We start from the raw sequence: 18,670 nt of genomic DNA on the forward strand, positions 1-18,670 counted from the left end.
CCACCACCAGCGACTTGGCAATACCGCCAAGTTCACTGTTCGTCACTCTAGACACTTCTCCCTGATCCGCGCCTGGGATCCGCGGCCAGGAGTCTACGTCCCTACAGGAACCCAACGATCGGAGCCAGTACCGCTGGTGATCTCTCCGGGGGTGCCGTCACGCCGCGGGTCTTTGCCATGACCACTTTGTAGGCATCCCCCCCCCATGGGTTCGTGTTGGCGCTTTGGCATAAGCTGTCCAAGCACACACGCTTGCGTCTGGTGATCTCTTTATTGAGGGCCGCCTTAGCCACTCGAAGAGATTCCGAGATTCAGTCGTACGAGCTCGTTGCATCCTCCTTCTCGCCTGGAGGCAAGACGCCCTGAGGATAGCAATCGACTCGCTCCACCAGTACACCGGTCTATGGCCATGCCTGGGATAGGCTCTTCTAGGCATGGTTGTATCGCACACCCTTGTCAGCGCTGCTACCAGTTCTTCCCCAGTCAGATCCGGGGTTATTCGCTCCCGCCTCAGTGCTTCGCCGAAGTCCGCCAGCCTCGAGCGCTGGAAGGATTTCCTCCTGCCACTCGCCTCTCACCTGGCCCCACACTGTACAGAATCGCCTGATGGTCACTATGGGTGTAACCGTCATCGACCCTCCAGTGTAGGTTGCCCTCCAAACTCGAGCTGCAGTATGTCACGTCGATGACGGATTCTGCACCATTCCTCCTGTAGGTACTGACCGAGCCGGTGTTGGATAGTACAACGTCCAGTTTGGCCATTGCCTCCAGTAGGATGCATCCTCTCTGGTTGGTCGCACCCGGGGTCTGAGATATAACCAACGGTAATCTGCTCAGACCACCTTACATGATCAAAATCATTTGAACCCAGTGACATGGACATGAAGCTTTTAAAATGGGATGGTATCTTTATCAGGCGTCAACTACTTTACGAAGCTAAACCAAATATAGTTCATATCATTTTTTTCAATGTGTTTGTGCTTTGGTTAATGAATTTTCGTTTTGTTAAAAATTGAATAAATTAAAATTACATTACACGGCGCCGGTGGTGTAGTGGTAAGCGTGATTACCTCTCACCCCAGCAGGCCTGGGTTCAATCCCAGACGGCGCCGCCGGGATGTTCTCTGATCACGCCTTCCTTCGGATGGGAAGTAAAGCCGTTGGTCCCCGGTTCATGAGTTGATGGGTCGATAGGTAGGGTCCAGGTGTGGGAGCTGCCTTCCTGGCACGTCGGTAGCATTGGTGCTCAGCACGAAAAACAAGATGGACGGAAAAACCAAACCAAAGGAAAAAAAAAATACATTATGTACAATCTCAAAAATACATACATAAATACACACATATATATATATATATATTGTTTGGCAACCTTGTCTCCCCGGAATCAGAAATGTGATGCAATTCCTGAAACGACCCTAAAAACCCATCATCATCACAAATACTTTCAAACTCTTGACAGCTTATTTTGAGCTTAAATTACTACCAATCTGGTTTCAATATATTTCTTCTAAACACATAAACTGTCATTAAAATTAAATTTTTGTATTGCAAAATTATGCATGAATAAGGTGAATAACTTTCACAAATAGGAATAATTCATTGCAAAACCGCAGAAATTTAATCATCAAATATTAACAAAAGTATTTGGAAAAGTCTCACAATATTAACAGCCATCCGTTTCTGCAAATCCGATGAGGAATCATGTTAAAGAATTTTGAGAACACTGAACGCTTATGCTAAAACTGCTTTACACTTCTAGCCTACTACTAATACACTGCTCACACGTGACACAGCTTCTAACCATGTCACTTTTAACCATGAGTTAAATTTAACTCGACAAATGGTTTACAGCCTAAGAATCACACCCACACCCAAGTCAACAACAGCACGTAAACCGGGCAGTTTTTTTAAAGTACGCTAAGAAAAAAAAGGAACAACACACAAAGAAATGATTTTTAAATTCAAATGGATATATTTTGGGCTAAGGGCCTAATATATTTTTGGTATTGATTCAAATATATTATTCGGTTAATTCAAAGAAAAATATTTTTGAATTAACAAACCGGTTGTATAGGCAATAATCTGTTTGTTTATTCTAAAACCATTTTTTTGATTCAAAAATATGTTTTGTTAAAATAGTGCTACAATATGTTTGAATCAATAACAAAATACATTAGGCCCTGAAATAAAAATCCATTTGTCTGCGTGTATAGGTTCGAAAAGTGTTCCAATCGAAGAAAAGAGTACATTTTTACGAACCGTTTGTGGTGTTTTGTGGTGACAGTCGTCCATACTTTTACTAGAGTGCTTACCTTTCACTATGAAGGCACTCACGACAAGTAGAAACATAATCGCGGCGACTACCCGTGAAAAAAAAAATAACTAAATTAGCTCATTCTCGAGCAAACACGTACAACTCTTATAATTCCCACATTCCCTTGATCAGACTACACTAAACCAAACCATTAAACACAATTTTACTGATTAATTGCACCAAAATTCAACCAAAAATGCTTAAAAATTCAAGCATGAAACACAAACATAATCACTAGTTGTCAATACTGCCAACCCCTCCTCGTAAATGTTCACAAGCTATTGCAAGCGATAATGTGATACGATAAATCTTGTATCTTACTTTAAGGGCGATTAATTACAAAACTTATATCTTCAAAAGATGCATCATGTAACGTCCATCAACTTTGCTCCATACGTCATCATTCTAAATCAACGTTTTCATTAATCCACGTGCTATTAATTAAGAGCGTGAAGATAGACTGATAAGCCACTTTGCAGATGAAAAAAAAAAAATATCAATTGAATCGTATGAATAAAATAATTTTGAACTGAACCATCATACCGAAAAGGAAAGTCGACAACGTCAATGGGTAGTATAACATACTGGTTTTGGTTTGCTTCAATATCTACCGTAGGAGAAGAAAACCGCGTTAACCGTGTTATTTATAAGGCTCCGAGCGGTTTCTCACATGTAAAACGAAATATGAATAGCCAAAACACGTTACCATGAAACCAGAAAACATTCGAATGACAAAATTTGAACCACATTTGCTGACTGTTTATATTTTTCTCACTCCTCATTTCAGGTTTGCATCACGCTTCCTCGCTCGGAAATATAGAAGCTTCCACCTCACAGGTACGATCCAGAAACGGAAAAAAATTATAACCCCCTTTTTTTCACGTTCGATCCTTCTGGCTTCCTCAAGTCATGTCATGGCTCCCAAGTTTATTTTTTTTTTGTGACTCTCAGTTATACCACATGAGGTAAAATTGCGCTGTACGAGGAAACGTGTCCTTTTTACATTTTTTCGTATGACACTGACAGTAGGGTAAGTGTTCCAGCTATGAGTCTACATTTCTAGTAGGGCACAGATTAATGCCTTGTACCAGAACCGGAAACACGCAAGGTTGGAATGTGTAGCAATAACTGGAACACTTACCCTTCATGATGTAGTGAGATTGCTTGCTCTTCATCATCTGCGAAAAAAAGAAGCTGTCAAGCATAAAAACATCAAACCAATTTGAATGTACATAATGTTAGCACAGTAGTACTCAGATTATTTCACTCTAGAGATCTTTCATCTTGGCGGTGATTTTGACACCCCTTTAATTCAAAACCTGACCATCACTGAAGACCACTTAGAAACTCAACACTTATCCTCGCAACCGCACAAAAAAAAATAATAGTGAAATCCTCATCCATCACTTCATGTTATTTCTCTTCTTTTTTTTTCCACCACGCTTTCATGCTTATAAACTACCGTCCCACGCAAATTGCCTTGGTTTTGCGGTCCAACAAACGCAGTCGAACACAAATCTAGCCGCTCGGAGCTACGATTCTGAGGATGAAAATATGGGTAGGAAAAAAGGACGCCCTTTCGACACGGGACCCGGCTCGAGAGCACCCGTCTACTCGAAGGGAGATATCCGCGAACAGGTGAGTGGCTTGTTCTGTTGTTTGCCAGACCACCATTCAAGGACGACCGCGTGACTCGTGTTGAGAATGATATAACTTTTATTTTTCCTCTCAGCTCCTTCTTCATCCCGAACTTGGTTTAGCACAAGCTCACCGACCCAGACTGACAAACTTTCCGCTGGGGGTAATAACTTGTCTAATCCAGCTGCTGAGCACACAAACAACCACCAAATCTACAAATCACCCAGCATTTGGTGTAGCAGCCAGTGCAAGCAGCAGGGAGTCAAATTGATTCCATTAGGTCCCTTAGCGCTGATTTATGATATCAGCACATTCGTGCCAATTTTTATTCTCTTACCCAGTTCAAATTTCCCGAACAAAGTGGATGGCGGAGAAAACTACTGCTAAAACCAAACTCATTTTTGTGAACCCAAGCATCAACCGACCGGAAAACAGTAGTCAACAATCGCGAGGATAAATTACAGGATGTAATTTCGCTCTGATTATCTTTATTCATCTCCAGACGAACATCTAAAGTTCAAAAATCCATATTTGGTTCAAGAAATTCACCGCATTTCCAACTGGGAGCTAACGACGATGGGTGGCGATGGGAGGTGAGAAATGCGCAAGCATTCGACGGGCAGTGGCGTGAGTAGACTGGAACGTGGCTGTTTATTATCATAAATGAACTACCCTTCACCGAATTCGTTTGGTCTTCTTTACACGATTTACACAGCAGCACGAGAAGTATTATTATCTCCTAAGGGAAGTTGTTCGAAGGATGGAGGAAATTTTAGGAATTTCAAATACAGTGTTCCCTCCATGTATGGGCTATTTCTCGGTTGTCCTTCAACCAATTACGTTGAATTTTGGTATATGGTTAGTGTCAACCATAAACTGATTATCTACAGAAAATCAGCTCAATTAGTATAAATATAGCAGATAAATAGTGGTGGGTGGACGGTACCACCCACCGCAAATATGGAGGGAATGCTGTGCTTAGATGAATTCCACTCCACAGGAAAATGCAAGAAAGGCAAAAAAAAAACATGTCAAACAATAGGGCAGGCAACCTTACATCTCATTACTTGCTTCTAGAAAAGTAAGGTTTGGTTCAGTTGAATGTTGAGTCAATAAGCCAATTTTATCAGTCTATGACACTCTACCCGAGCAAAGTCGATTAACAAAAGGAAAACAAATCGATATTTAAATTGGCTATTTTTAGCATAATTAATTGTTGAATAATTTCAATTGTTGTGACAGAAGACAGGTACCTATTGAAGCTTTCATTATGCAGTCAAGTGTTTTTTTTTAATTAAAGTAATGTAACATCAAGTTTTGTTGTTAACGTCTTGTTAGAAATTTAATTTAATCCCATCTGTCGTTGAACTTACGGTTATTGTTTATATATTTTGTTAAACACATTTTAGGTCATTCTTGATATGTCTGGGATGAGATTTGAACTCAATTATTTCAGCGTGAGAAGCATGGACGCTCCATTTACGCTAGGCCCAGTTTTTTTTTTATCTGTAGAGCCTTTTTTACTACTGCGTCCATTACTTAGGAATATTGTTGTCTGACCCATTTTATTTTGGTGCTAGTCACATATTTTCTCACAATTCCGGAGTGATTTGAGATTTGGGTGTTATTGCTTTTGTAAACAAAACGTCAATTACTAATTTATCTTTAATAAAAGCTCAATCTCACAAACAAACTATACCAAATGATAGAGGAATCATTCCTCTACCTCATAGTGTTATTACTTTTCGAGATTGAGGTTTTATTCGCGAGAAATCGGTGATTGACGTGTTTGTTTACAAATGCAATTACGCCCAAATCTCAAATCACTCTGGAAATAAGGAGTGATAGACATTTGTTGACATTACATTGTCTAATACCATTTTGGGATTGCTTTGCCAAACTTCAAAGGGTTCTAATACTCCTTCCCCAAATATTTATTTATTTAACCACCATCTTTGACATTTTAGCCATACAGACTGTTTAAAGTGACTTAATCCTATTCTTAAAAAGTGGTCTACTTATATGAATATCAAAAATATCACACACATCATTCAACAGTCTACAACATCTATCGAGAGGATTGTTATAACCGTAAGCAGTACGATGTCCGGGAGTCCACAGAAAGTAATAGTTGCGGAGACGGCGAGCTGGAGTGTGGAAATTGATGTTCCCGAGCAAACAACTGCAGTCAATATGATTACTAATCATGTAAAATATGAACATCCTCTGGAGAAAGACTCGGCGATTTGTTAGTGTTTGCAGTCCAATAAGCGCACATCTATGCTCGTACGGAGGTAAGCTACCTCTATTTGTCCATGGCAGACGTCGTAATGCAAACTTTATAAACTGTTTCTGGATTCTCTCGATGCGCAGTACATGAACAGCATGATATGGAGCCCAAATTTGTACTCCATATTCAAGAACACTTCGGACCATAGAGCAGTACAGCGCTTTCAGGGCGTACACGTCGTCGGGTTGTGCAGTATTGCGGGGCAAAAATCCTAGAATGGAGTTGGCCTTTGCAACTCGTTAAACCGTAGTTTACTGTCCAAGATGAGCCCAAGATCCTTAATGGCATTAACCCTTTCTAGCGGCGATTGATTCATAGAGTAATCAAAAATGATCGGAAAGTGAGAGCGGGTAAGGGTAATCACTTTGCATTTGGCAACATTGGCTTGCCTTCCATTCATCTGACACCAGGATGACAATCGCTCTATATCAGCTTGTAGTGCGCAACAATCCACGATCGATTTGATCACACGGTACAGCTTAAGATCATCCGCATAGAGCAACTTACAGGAACTTAGCATATCACTTCTTCTTCTTCTTGGCATTTCAAGCTTATTGCATATCGCATATTAGCTTATTGCGTGCTCTCAACTTAGTTTTCTAGATGCACTTCCACAGTTATTAATTGAGAGCTTTCGATGCCTGTACCATTTTTGCATTGGTATAATTGTGTGGCAAGTCCAATCATACTGCTATGCCTAGAGAGGCCGAGAAATTTTCCAACCCGAAAAATTCCTAGACCGGACCGGGAATTGAACCCAGCCACCTCCAGCATGGTCTAGCTTTGTAGCTGCGCCTTTACCGACTGAGCTAAGGGAGGCACCATATCACACACGTCGTTAATAAACAGAACGGAAATGAGAAGTCCTAGGTGACTCCCTTGTGGAACCCCCGATGGTATATGGAATGCCTTGAATCTGGAATCACGTACCTTAACGAAAGCCTTCCTGGATGATAAGTATGATTTCAACCAACAAACGATCCACGGTGGAAGACCAAGGCGGTTTAGCTTCATAATGGCTACACAGCAAAAAAATAATTTTGATATCACATCAAAGTGGATGCACTACAATCATGTCGAAAATTTCATGTAATTTTTATGACCACATAAATAAACAAATGCAGTAAAAGCAGCGTAATGTCAGTTCATGCATTGTATTAATGATAATTTTGTCCTTTTTAGCAAGTAATATTACACCATATTTTCGACATGATTGTAGTGCATCCACTTTGACGTGATATCAAAATTATTTTTTTGCTGTGTAGGTCGTGAGGGACTTTGTCAAAAGCCTTAGAGAAGAGTTCGTGTAAGTCATCAAGTTAGAGACTGTCGAGCGCTTTTTCATGAATCCATGCTGAAACTCTGAGATTATGGGTTGAACAGCTGGATACAACTTCTCATGCAGAAGACTTTCGAGAACTTTGGCCAAGCAGTTCAGGATCGAGATGGGTCGGTAATTTTCCACTTTGTGCATGTTCCAGGACTTGAAGATCGGTGTAGGGGGAGAGGTAGCTCATCGATTCTTCCGGTTCGCCTCCTAGCATCGTGCTATAAGGTACCAGGCGATAACCAGGGTAGTTGATCGATAGCTCGATGACGTCATTTCGTTGGCGTCTGCAATGGGAAATTATCATAGCAGGCGTTGACGATGGGACGTTGTCGAGTTGTTGAATAGCAACTATCGTGGTATCTCACCGATTACCTGTCGATCTGCCAAATTTGGAAAGACGTCTGCATTGAATTGTCTCATATAATAATATTCCGCCCACTATATCACAAGAAATTGCGAGTAACTGAGTGGAATGGAGATAAGTTAAGCATTGGGTACAGGACCAAATCTCGCCTGGGTGGTGCCAAAAGATGAGCGCAATATAATCATCAAGTTGCCATAAGGCACGGAATGAGACTATTGCATGGCTGGGTAGTCAAAGTCTTCCATTCGTTAGTCATTTCAGGTGGATTAGAACAGGTTTAGGTGGGCGTTGGCCAGATTTGGATTTTTCAGATGTAATCCTGGATAGGACCCTATCATTGAACGTCGCGTGAAAGTATGATGTATGGTAAAATCGCTTGTGTATCGTGTATTTTGCGAAACTCGTTGTTGTCATTGGTTCCGGGTTTGAATGGATACACAAATTTGAGCAACGGTATTATGTGATATGAGGGGCTCGGTGGCCTTAGAGCAACCGTTTTTGCTTACTGAGCAGAACATCATGAGTCTAATCTCACGCCCATCCACATTCAAGATTCGTCAATCGTTTTATTTGTTAATATGACTACATGGTAATAACAGCAACTCGGTGATTAAAAAGGTGCTCGTCTGCCTAGTGGCAAACGTTTTTGCTTACTGAGCAGAAGACCATGGGTTTAGTCCCAAGTTCATTTGCGTTATATGATCGTTAGGACATCAATTCAGCTTATCGTTTCCAAAAACGAACCCTGCTGCAAACCCAACCCTCTTATCCAACATCCCAGTGATTCCTCGTGGAAGTGCAGAGGTCTTCTCGGCTTCCATCAAAGCGAGTGTCATGTCAACACAATCCTTCCCATTCCTTTCTTGACCTGTGTTCGGGCGCGGCCGGCGCTGGTATTGCCTAATTTAAGATCACCAGTTTTTACACATTGAGGATGATTGCTAGTCCCAAGCATCGTCTATTGGCTCTCTGTGTAATTACAGCGTATCTGGCAGTAACAGAGTAGCAACCGTGGGCGGTCAATCAAGCTCAAGCTCAAGTTACAGGACTTGAAGATTGGTGCAATTGAGGCAAGCTTCCTGGCATCCGGAAAAACGCCATCCTTAAGCGATCGATTGAAAATAGACATAACGGGAGTGGCCAACGATACTACACAGTTCTTGACGAAAGACGGTGGAATACAGTCCGGGCCTGGACCTTTCGATGGATCGACTGAGCAAAGGGGTTTGAGAATAGCGTCTTGACTGAAGATGAGCTGCTGCAGGTGAATGTCGTATCTTGGTAGCTGTATTGCTGCGGTGGAGGAGTTTGATCGGGTTCGAAAACACTTCGGAAAAAGTCAGCGAAAAGGTCAGCAGAAGCGGTGTCGGTGGTGGAGCTTCAATTTCTATTGACATTCTTTTATTGAACAGTGCTCCACAGCTGCAGATTATATGTTCAGCAGTTTCGTTTTCAAATTGACAAAACCGATATTCACTAGGGCAGTGACCAGTCATCAAACCAGTTATTACCCGAAGGTCTCTTTTACGAAGATTAAGCAAAATCCGGGCCTTTGCTGCACTTGGTCTAATAAATCTTTTCGCCTGTCTGGATACATCTGTGGTGTTCAAGTTGGATTCTACTATGGACGTTTCCCAACTTTTGAGTTCCATCCTTATAGTACACTCAGAGACCCCACAAAATGGTTCCGGACCGATGAAGTTTGATGGAGAAGTTTGTCTTGCTATACGGTCGGAATTTTCATTACCCTCAATGCCACAATGCCGGGCACTCAGAACTACGTTCGATCGACATGTGACCGCCTTAAACGCATTAAGAGCAGTTTGGCTGTCCGAGAATATACAGATCTTGGCAAACCTGTATTTTCTTGTTAGACAGATGTTTGCACATTCTATGATTGTTTGAGTTTCTGCTTGAAATATTGTGGGACTATGTCCCATTGGTATGATTTTACTAACTCCAGGGCCAAAGACCCCAGCTCCAGTATCTTTACCCATCTTCGAGCCGTCGGTGTAAAATGCAATAGATCCTGGACGTATGTTTGACCCACCAGACTCCCATGTATGGCAGCTTGATTTAACCACTTTGAAGGGAATATCGTAGTTTGTCTTTGTTACCATCCAATATTCTATTTTTTTTTACAGCTGAATTTAACTTGAAATGCTTAAGGATCTTTAGATTTCCTACCAAGTCACCATCTAAAAGTTTATTTGACGGTTAAACTGGAAAGCACTTTTGCTGCCTGTACTTTAACAAATTGGTGTAAGGGCAACATATTGAGAATGGCATCCGATTTGTACGTTGTGTGATAATTAATTGAAACGAGAGCTATTATTTGACCGTCCTGCCATGGCGGAGGTATATGAACTACAGACGTATATTTACTGTAACATAACAAGCAATGCCAATGATACGGGGACAAGTGGGGACATCTATGGGTAGGTACAGTAGCTATTTCATGTTAAGGGTAGAGGCAGTAGTAGTCGCCTGCACGAACATACTCCCCTCCAAAAACGAGTTTGTTTTCATTTGACTTGATGATTTCGACAGTGAATCTGCTGTTATCCATTGCACATTCAGTGCTGATAAGCGAGCTGCTTGTTGTCCATTGTTGACCGATGAAAAGAGTGTACACTGTTGTTAACACGTAGTCTATGGAGTATCTGACGTAGACACTAGTCCGTTGAAATTGAGTATCTGCTGCTAGCCAAGTACTGTGCCGTCTGCAGCAGTACCGTAGGGTGAGCTAGACCCGGTGCGAGATGCTCTGCCAGATGGCTACTGTAAAGCCACACCATCGTAGTCGGTAGTGTAGTGGAGTCCTTCATAGCACTGGTGTTGAATCACAACAAGTATTCGATATTTTGCGATCGGTCACTTTCACAACGGTTCGCGCAACTGGTCACGGCACCATTATGATCGCGCATGGGTTGGACCCTTTCGACGTTGTGTTGTGAAAATAAAATACACGACCGATTATTTTGGCCGTCCTGCCATGGTAGAGGCATACGTACTATTGACTTTTTATTTGTTATCGTCTATCATTCAATACAATACTAAACAGAACAAGACTATAGACACTGTAATGACATGTGTGTGTGGATGGATACATCTTTAGTGTATAGGGCAGCTGCACATATGTTCGACGTGTGCCCAAACATACTGCCCCCCAAAACCACCGGTTTTAAACTTTGATGAAACGAAGAATACAGTGAAGCATTCACGCTAACTGTAGAATAATCCGACAAATGCACTCGCCCGTTAACAAGGAGCATGTTTCCTGACCAGAACTATCGTAGTTCGCTGTGAGCCAGGAACGGAGTTTATGGCGCCATTCACTCTGCATCTTCATCATCGTCACAGGTTTAAAAATGGTTACACAATGCACTGTTGTAGTGATACCCGTCGGTCAACGTTTTATCAAATTTCGATGTGATTGTCCTTTCCGTTGCAATTCCAGAGAAACACTTCTTAGTGCATCAGCATCAACTCTGAAGATTATGCTTCCCTCCCAGCTACGATGGTGTGGCCGCTACAGATGTATGAATAAAAGACACAGTTTGCGTGACCGTCCTGCCATGGCGGAGGTATTCGAAATACTACTCTATTTATTGATAGTGTATAGGGATACTATACAACACAAAGCTGGTAGGGTAAGAACCCAGGTAGTGAACGTTTGCACAAACATACTCCCCCCCAAAACCAACGATTTTATACTGTACACATGATATTTAAAAAAAAAAACTTTAATTATTCTAAAACATTTGTCACTGCATTGTCGGGGGCAATACATCATCAATATTGGCGCAGCGTAAGCAAACTGGGTCAAACGGCTTCTGTTGTGATCTTTCTTTTGCTTGGTCGATGTATTGTTCGTCCGTACAATAAACTGATGACACTATAGTGATCACATATAACTGCTCAATAATCTGGAAAACGCACTCGCCGTTGAAATGAGCATGTTTCTCGGGCAAGAATCTTGCGGTTCACGGTGAGCCAAGAGCGAACATGCTCTGCTAGATGGCTACCTTGGTGGCCACACCATCGTTGCTGGGAGAGAAGCCGAATCCTCAGAGTTGATGCTGATGCACTAAGAAGTGTTTCTCCGGAATTGCAACGGAAAGGACAATCATATCGAAATTCGATAAAACGTTACCCGCGGGTATCGAACGGCTGGTCTTGGCACCATTATGATCGCGCACGGATAGGACCCGATTTGTACGTTGTGTGATAATTAATTGAAACGAGAACTATTATTTGACCATCCTGCCATGGCGGAGGTATAAGAACTACAGACGTATATTTACTGTAACATAACAAGCAATGACAATGATATGGGGACAAGTGGGGACATCTATGGGTAGGTACAGTAGCTATTTCATGTTAAGGGTAGAGGCAGTAGTAGTGGCCTGCACGAACAGTAGTTTTTCGTCGAACTATGGCCAAATATATCCAGTGTACGAAATTTTGCCAGGCCCAGTTAAATATTATGAATACAAAGCCAGTAATCAAATTGATTTCAACGAAAGCAGGATTAGTTTTTCGTTTGATTAAACATTGTAAAATTTTGTTCTCATTTTAACTCAACCAAAATAAGATCAAAATTAGTAATCAAAACAGCAAATTTATTTTACAATTTGATCTCAAACTTTGTTACTGCGTGCTCTCAACTTAGTGTTCTAAATGCACTTCCTCAGTTATTAATTGAGAGCTTTCGATGCCAATTAGCAATGCATGAATTTGTATATTGTGTGGCAAGCACAATTATACTCTATGCCCAGGGAAGTCGAGAAAATTTCCTATCCGAGAGATTCCCTCGACCGGACTGGGAATCAAACCCGCCGCCTCCGGCTTGGTAATAACATGCCTTTACTGACTAGGCTATGAGGCTCCTAATAATCTGGACCATCTTCAAGATTATACTCCTTAATTATTCTCTTTATTCCAGCCAAAATCTGCTCACGTCTATGCAAGGCAAATCTGGTTCATTACGTTCGGTACCAACTTCCACAGTACTAATAAAGAGAAACCCGTTGATTAATGGTTGTAATTTTGTATTCAATTCTACGCTACGTTAAACTCGCAAACAATAATTCACCGAACAATAATGCTCGCCTGGCAATACAACTGCTTGCTTGCAGTCAGTAACTTGTTCTGCCCATCGCAAGCAACAGTAAAAAGCTATTAATTTCCCAGGGGGAGCCAGCCCAGGGTCCATCCCATTTTGAATTTCCGCTGTACAATCAGGCGGCATGGTTGTTGTCTTGTTGGACAGCGCAAGAACACGTTTACAGCTTTTCAAAATCTTGCAAACCAAGCTATGATAAGCTTCGGGATAATTACATCCCCAACAAATCAGGGGTGGGGGATTTTTTGTCCATCAAATCCTTGCAGCTTCAAAAACAGATTTGCACTGTCGTAGAATGGTAATTTAATAGCACTTTGGTTTGGAAACCTGTGACGTGACTGAAAAGCGTTCACCACTGGGTTTCTGTGCTAATTCAGCGAGTTCATGTCACGAGGTGGCAAGTTGTCGGAATAAGTACCCCTTAAATACGCTTGAAAGGAGACGAAAGAAAAATCAAATTAACGACTAAAGCTGCCGGAAATTGGCAGAAGTTCCGCGTTCAATCGATGCCGATCGACGATGATGATGCTGCCGCTGCCTTATTCTAAGGATCTTAGTATGGCACCCGGAAGCGAAGGGACTGCTCAATGAATATTAATGAAAATGGTCCAGTTTCAGCGTGCTTCGGGTGTCTTTTGTTGATGGTCGACAAAAGGAATCGGCACAATTGGTGGTACTTTCCGCCGGATGAAAAATTGAAATAAGGACGCTAAGGAATTCATGAGCTACGGCACGTCAAAGGGATATTGCGGAATGAAATATTGATTAATTTGAAATTTCGAAATGGGAGGGTGTATTTTAATACACAGATGAAGCTCTGTCGTTATTGAAAATTGTCGTTATAAACAACAGTCGCTATAGAAAATTTTAACCTCGCTTTAGGGAGATTGTAACGTTTTGCTTCCGGAACTGATGTAAATTTTCACAATCTAGTTTTTGAATATGCAAACAAGTTTCTGATGACGAATTATGACACATACAATTCTATAAATAATGGTCGTTGTCAAGTTTATTCTTCTTCTTCTTCGTCGCATTTCAAGCTTATTGCCTATCGCATATTATCTTATTGCGTGCTCTCAACTTAGTGTTCTAGATGCACAGCTATTAATTGAGTGCTTTCGATGCCTGTACCATTTTAGCATTAGTATAATTGTGTGGCAAGTACAATCATACTCTATGCCCAGAGAAGCCGAGAAATTTTCCAACCCAAGAAGTTCCTAGACCGGATCGGGAATCGAACCAAGCCACCTCCCACGTGGTCTTGCTTTGAAGCTGTGCCTTTACAGACTAAGTTAAGGAAGGTCGAATGTCACGTTGCAAACATGTTTTATAAATAGTTAAAAAACAAACTGACAAGCATTCAGAAATTTAGAATCAAAATATTACTAAACTAAGCTTTGGACATTTTCCGTCACACCCCCTTTATTGTTTTAGAATAATAATTGCTGCAACAAGTTAGTTAACTACATACGTACATATTATTTCATTACTGACCAATTCCACGCCAAATCGGTCAGTCATCAAACTTGACTATCTTCGATCTGGATGATACTTGGCACATATTTTCAGTATGATAGACCAAGTATTTTCCGCAGGATAGGAGACCCTTTTGACTCAAGGGTAATTTTTGAAAAGGGCCTATGTGTTTTTGCATACATACTTTAAAAAAAATGTAGTTCAAAAACAGTTGGTTGTAGAAAAAAACTAATAAGGCTTTATAAAAAAAAATATACACGGAATTTTTTTATTAGTTTTTTTAGCAAAAAAAATTTTAAAATAAACCTCAAAATTCAAATAAAAAAAAACGTGTTTTTGATTTTTTTTTATATTTTTTTAATAAAAACTTAAATAGAAAGCAGAAGTTTTGAAAAAAACTCCAGGATGGACAAACTTTTAATAAAAAAGTTTTTCTAAGAGCAACTTTTAAGGCATTTTTGAAACTTTCATTATTTACATCAAAATGTTCAGTTTGATGTCAGTATATGATTATAAAAATCATTTCAAACGATAATGCTCATATCGATAAACTTCCTAAATGTAACCGTTTTCGAGATATTTCAAATTTACTTTCATCATAATCAATTTTTTGTAGAAAATAAGCCCTTTTCGTAAGTTATACTTGATTGTCCATCAAATATGATAAGTTTTGCAAGATATGCATGTACTTACCTTCAACTTACCCTTGCACCAATAGACTATTGGAAAATTGGTTTTAAACTTATAAGATAAATAATATAAATAAATGAAATACCCATGCGTTTTTATTTGCATCTTACATTTATTACTTTCGATCGTCTTTAATAATAATAATTTGTACATAAACCTTTTCGTTGGATATATTTTTATTTGTTGAGCTTTTGATTGGCATGTTTTTATATGTTATGAATGGTGCGTTCTTCGTCATTAAAAAATAGTTTCGCTGATATTTTATTTTCGGAAATCGGAACAATACAGTGATATTCGTTTTGGCCTTTTCAAAAATGCTTTTCCATTCTGCAGCCCCCTGTTCGTATTCCTTTTGTGACACAAAACAAAATGACAGTGACAGTTTTTAATTTCGGGATCCAAATCGTGTCCTAACCATTCGTTGGGGGTGGCCAATACTCCTTTCCCGTTTGCCAAGCATCGAGCTTGCAATACAATGTATTTATTTGTTTCAAACTCGTCCATTACCGTTTGCGTTGACCAAGATTTCGGCAAAATCGTCAGAATCCTTATTTGATCGTCTCTCGATGAAACTGGATCAGCAAATCTCTCCTTCAGTTGTCCGATCATCTCATTGTGTTCCGCAGCTTTCAATTTTAGTTGCTCCAGGTCATCTTCTTCCGCTTGAAAACCGAAGATGCGTTTCTTAATGCCATTGGTATCCGGGGATAGTTAACATTCTGGAATTTTTTTTTGTCGAAATTGGCGATACGTTGATACCAGCTATGCCCTTGTTGAATAGCTCAATATTATGCGTCCTGGAAAATTGTTGCCCTCCACCATCCTGAGATAATGCTGTTGTTATTGACGTAATTGATGGTATTTCTTCGAGGCCATGTCGAGATGTAGATGGCTGCGGCTCCGCGATGTCCATGACTGACGGTTGCACTTCTAGTTCCAGATTTTCAGCACATGGTTCGATTCTATTTAAATTCAAGCGACACGTATCACAGATTGATAGAGATGTATCCAAATTAAATTTCCACTCTATCAAATTTTCGGATAATTTACGAAGCTTTGACGAACACCGTTTATTAGAAAACGGCTTGCAACACTCGACCTTCTTGAGTTCCATATTCAAATTATACTTGTTCACTCAAAAAGATTTTTTTTTTTGAGATGTCTGTTTTCAAAAGGATGGTCATGCTTATATACAAACGTAGGTACCATTTGGATATCCAGGTATAAATATTGTTTTGGTATTGAAGCTACTCTAACAGAGAAGCTCTTTTTTTCATGAACAAAAACCATGGATAACATTATAATGTGCCTAAAATAATAAGATGGAAAGGTACATCAATATTAACAACTTAAATAGGATGAAACTATGCTTGATAATGAAAATAAGTGCAACTTAACTTGTGTTGGTCTCTACATTTAAAATAATAGTGTTTTCATTTCCCCTGTAAATCCTAAGTGGGTTGTCTGATCGTTCAATCGTCAAAGACAAATTGAAGGTAAATATATGTGTATCTTGCAAAACTTATCAATGCTGATGGAGAATCACGATTAACTTATGAAAATGGCTTATTTTCTACAAAAAATTGATTTTGATGAAAGTAAATTTGAAATCTCTTGAAAACGGTTATATTTAGGAAGTTTATCGATATGGGCACTATCGTTTGAAATAATTTTAATAATCATATACTAACATCAAACTGCCGTAAATAATGAAATTTTCAAAAATACCTCAAAAGTTGCTCTTAGAAAAACTTTTTTTATTGAAAGTTTGTCCATCCTAAAGTTGTTTTCAAAAGTTCTGCTTTCTATTCAAGTTTTTATAAAAAAAATATAAATTTTTCATTTATTTAAGATAATTATAGGTCAAAAATTGTCCAATGTACAGTTTGAAATGATGGGTACTTGATTGTTACTTCAGATATTTGATCTGCCTAATATGATTTGTGCTCATTTTCTAAAGGCGGAGCATGGAAAACCAATCTAAGGTTATAAGTATGGGTACCTGTCAATTTTCCGATGTTAGGTAACTATTCTAAAATTTGCGAAAGGGAATCTAGTATCATGTAGAGCAAAACGTCCAATGTAACACTTCTTGATTATGTCATTAAGAAAAATCGTCCAATGTAACATGTATGATGCACAACATGCCTAGTCAAAACGTCCTGTGTGATTTGTTCTATATTGTAGCATGAAATTCAAAGTAAAATTAAGATTTTACCGTTTCTACTGAATTTTCAACGATATTATTCACTGACTACGGTAAAAATATGTACTGTTTCTAAACAGTTGAAATGATAATCTGTCGAACTTCAACTTCGATTTTCTCAAAATGGTGGGTATGTTACATTGGTCCTTTTGAAAAGTTACGCGAAAATTCCTGTGAAGATTTTTTTATGATTAAATCAATAGTTTGTACACAATTCCACTAAGTTCGCGATTTTGCCATCAACACAAGCGATCGGTACCGGGAAACAAAAGGAAATGAGAGCAGTATACAAAGCACAACCGCAGCAGCAACTCGAGAACAAAATGAGATTACCGGTCCACAATAACACAGTCAAAAAACTTCAGCCACTTTAGTGCAAAATGTGCGTTGCGTTGCGTTGGTAACGGAGTAATTCGTAGATTGCTTATTGGCAACTATTATGTATCTACTTCAACGTTCTTATTATAATTGCTTAAGGAAAACTATTAGGGAGTGAATAGCTTTCCAATCAGAGTTCAAAACAGGAAAAGCATGACAATTGCCATTGCCAGCCACGCCCATCTTCTCCGTTACGGGGAAAGGAAGGATACTGTTGATGTAACATCTACTTAATGGGAGACCAGTGACTCAGCGACGCCCCCTTAGATGCTGCAGAGGTGGATAGTTGTGTAGAAGATGAGTCCGGATTCACTTAAGCAGGCGATGCGACCGTAGAAGTTATTTAATTTTGGAAGTGCCTGGGATGAAACCCACGATCTTCTACTCAGTAAGCAAAAGTGGTAGCCACCAAGCTAGCCGTGCTCCTCAATTTTAATTGTGGGAACTTACTTAATATTTTTTTTTATTAATTCCGATTGATATATTATTAAAAAAGGAAGAGTCCCACCCGAATCAAAGATAATTCGGATTCATTGAAATGAAGTTTATATGAACAAAAGTAGAAAAAATCTCACAAAATCAGTCCAAGTGAATCCGTTGCAAGCAACCATGTCACGTTTGTTATAGCAATCCTGATCAGAGACGGTCCCCAATACGGGGATCAATTGTCTGGTCGGATATAGTCGATTGCTCTAAGTGTAAGTCACCAAGTTTCAGGTTCAGCACTGCAACTTGTATCTCCTGACGCGAACACGAAGAACGCTGGGACGTCACAAGTCCGATGGAAGTTCGTCCTCACTTTCAAAACTGCTTGTTAAAGGCATGCGCAAGGACGTAGAACCAGTATGTTTTCGGG

At 39.9% G+C, this 18,670-nt stretch overlaps 1 protein-coding gene across 1 annotated transcript in view; it reads left to right on the plus strand.

The window, feature by feature from the left end:
- Window positions 1–18,670, plus strand: part of LOC135713158 (uncharacterized) — a 459,682-nt gene that overhangs the window by 355,922 nt on the left and 85,090 nt on the right. Inside the window, exons 4-5 of the mRNA XM_065236272.1 lie at window positions 3,102–3,151; window positions 3,821–3,952. Coding sequence (XP_065092344.1) covers window positions 3,102–3,151; window positions 3,821–3,952 — 182 coding nt within the window. The remainder of the gene's footprint in view (window positions 1–3,101; window positions 3,152–3,820; window positions 3,953–18,670) is intronic.

This window comes from Ochlerotatus camptorhynchus, unplaced genomic scaffold (assembly GCF_037179485.1).
Source record: "Ochlerotatus camptorhynchus isolate MF236.1 unplaced genomic scaffold, CSIRO-AGI_Acam_v1.1 ptg000539l, whole genome shotgun sequence".
Taxonomy (NCBI): domain Eukaryota; kingdom Metazoa; phylum Arthropoda; class Insecta; order Diptera; family Culicidae; genus Ochlerotatus; species Ochlerotatus camptorhynchus.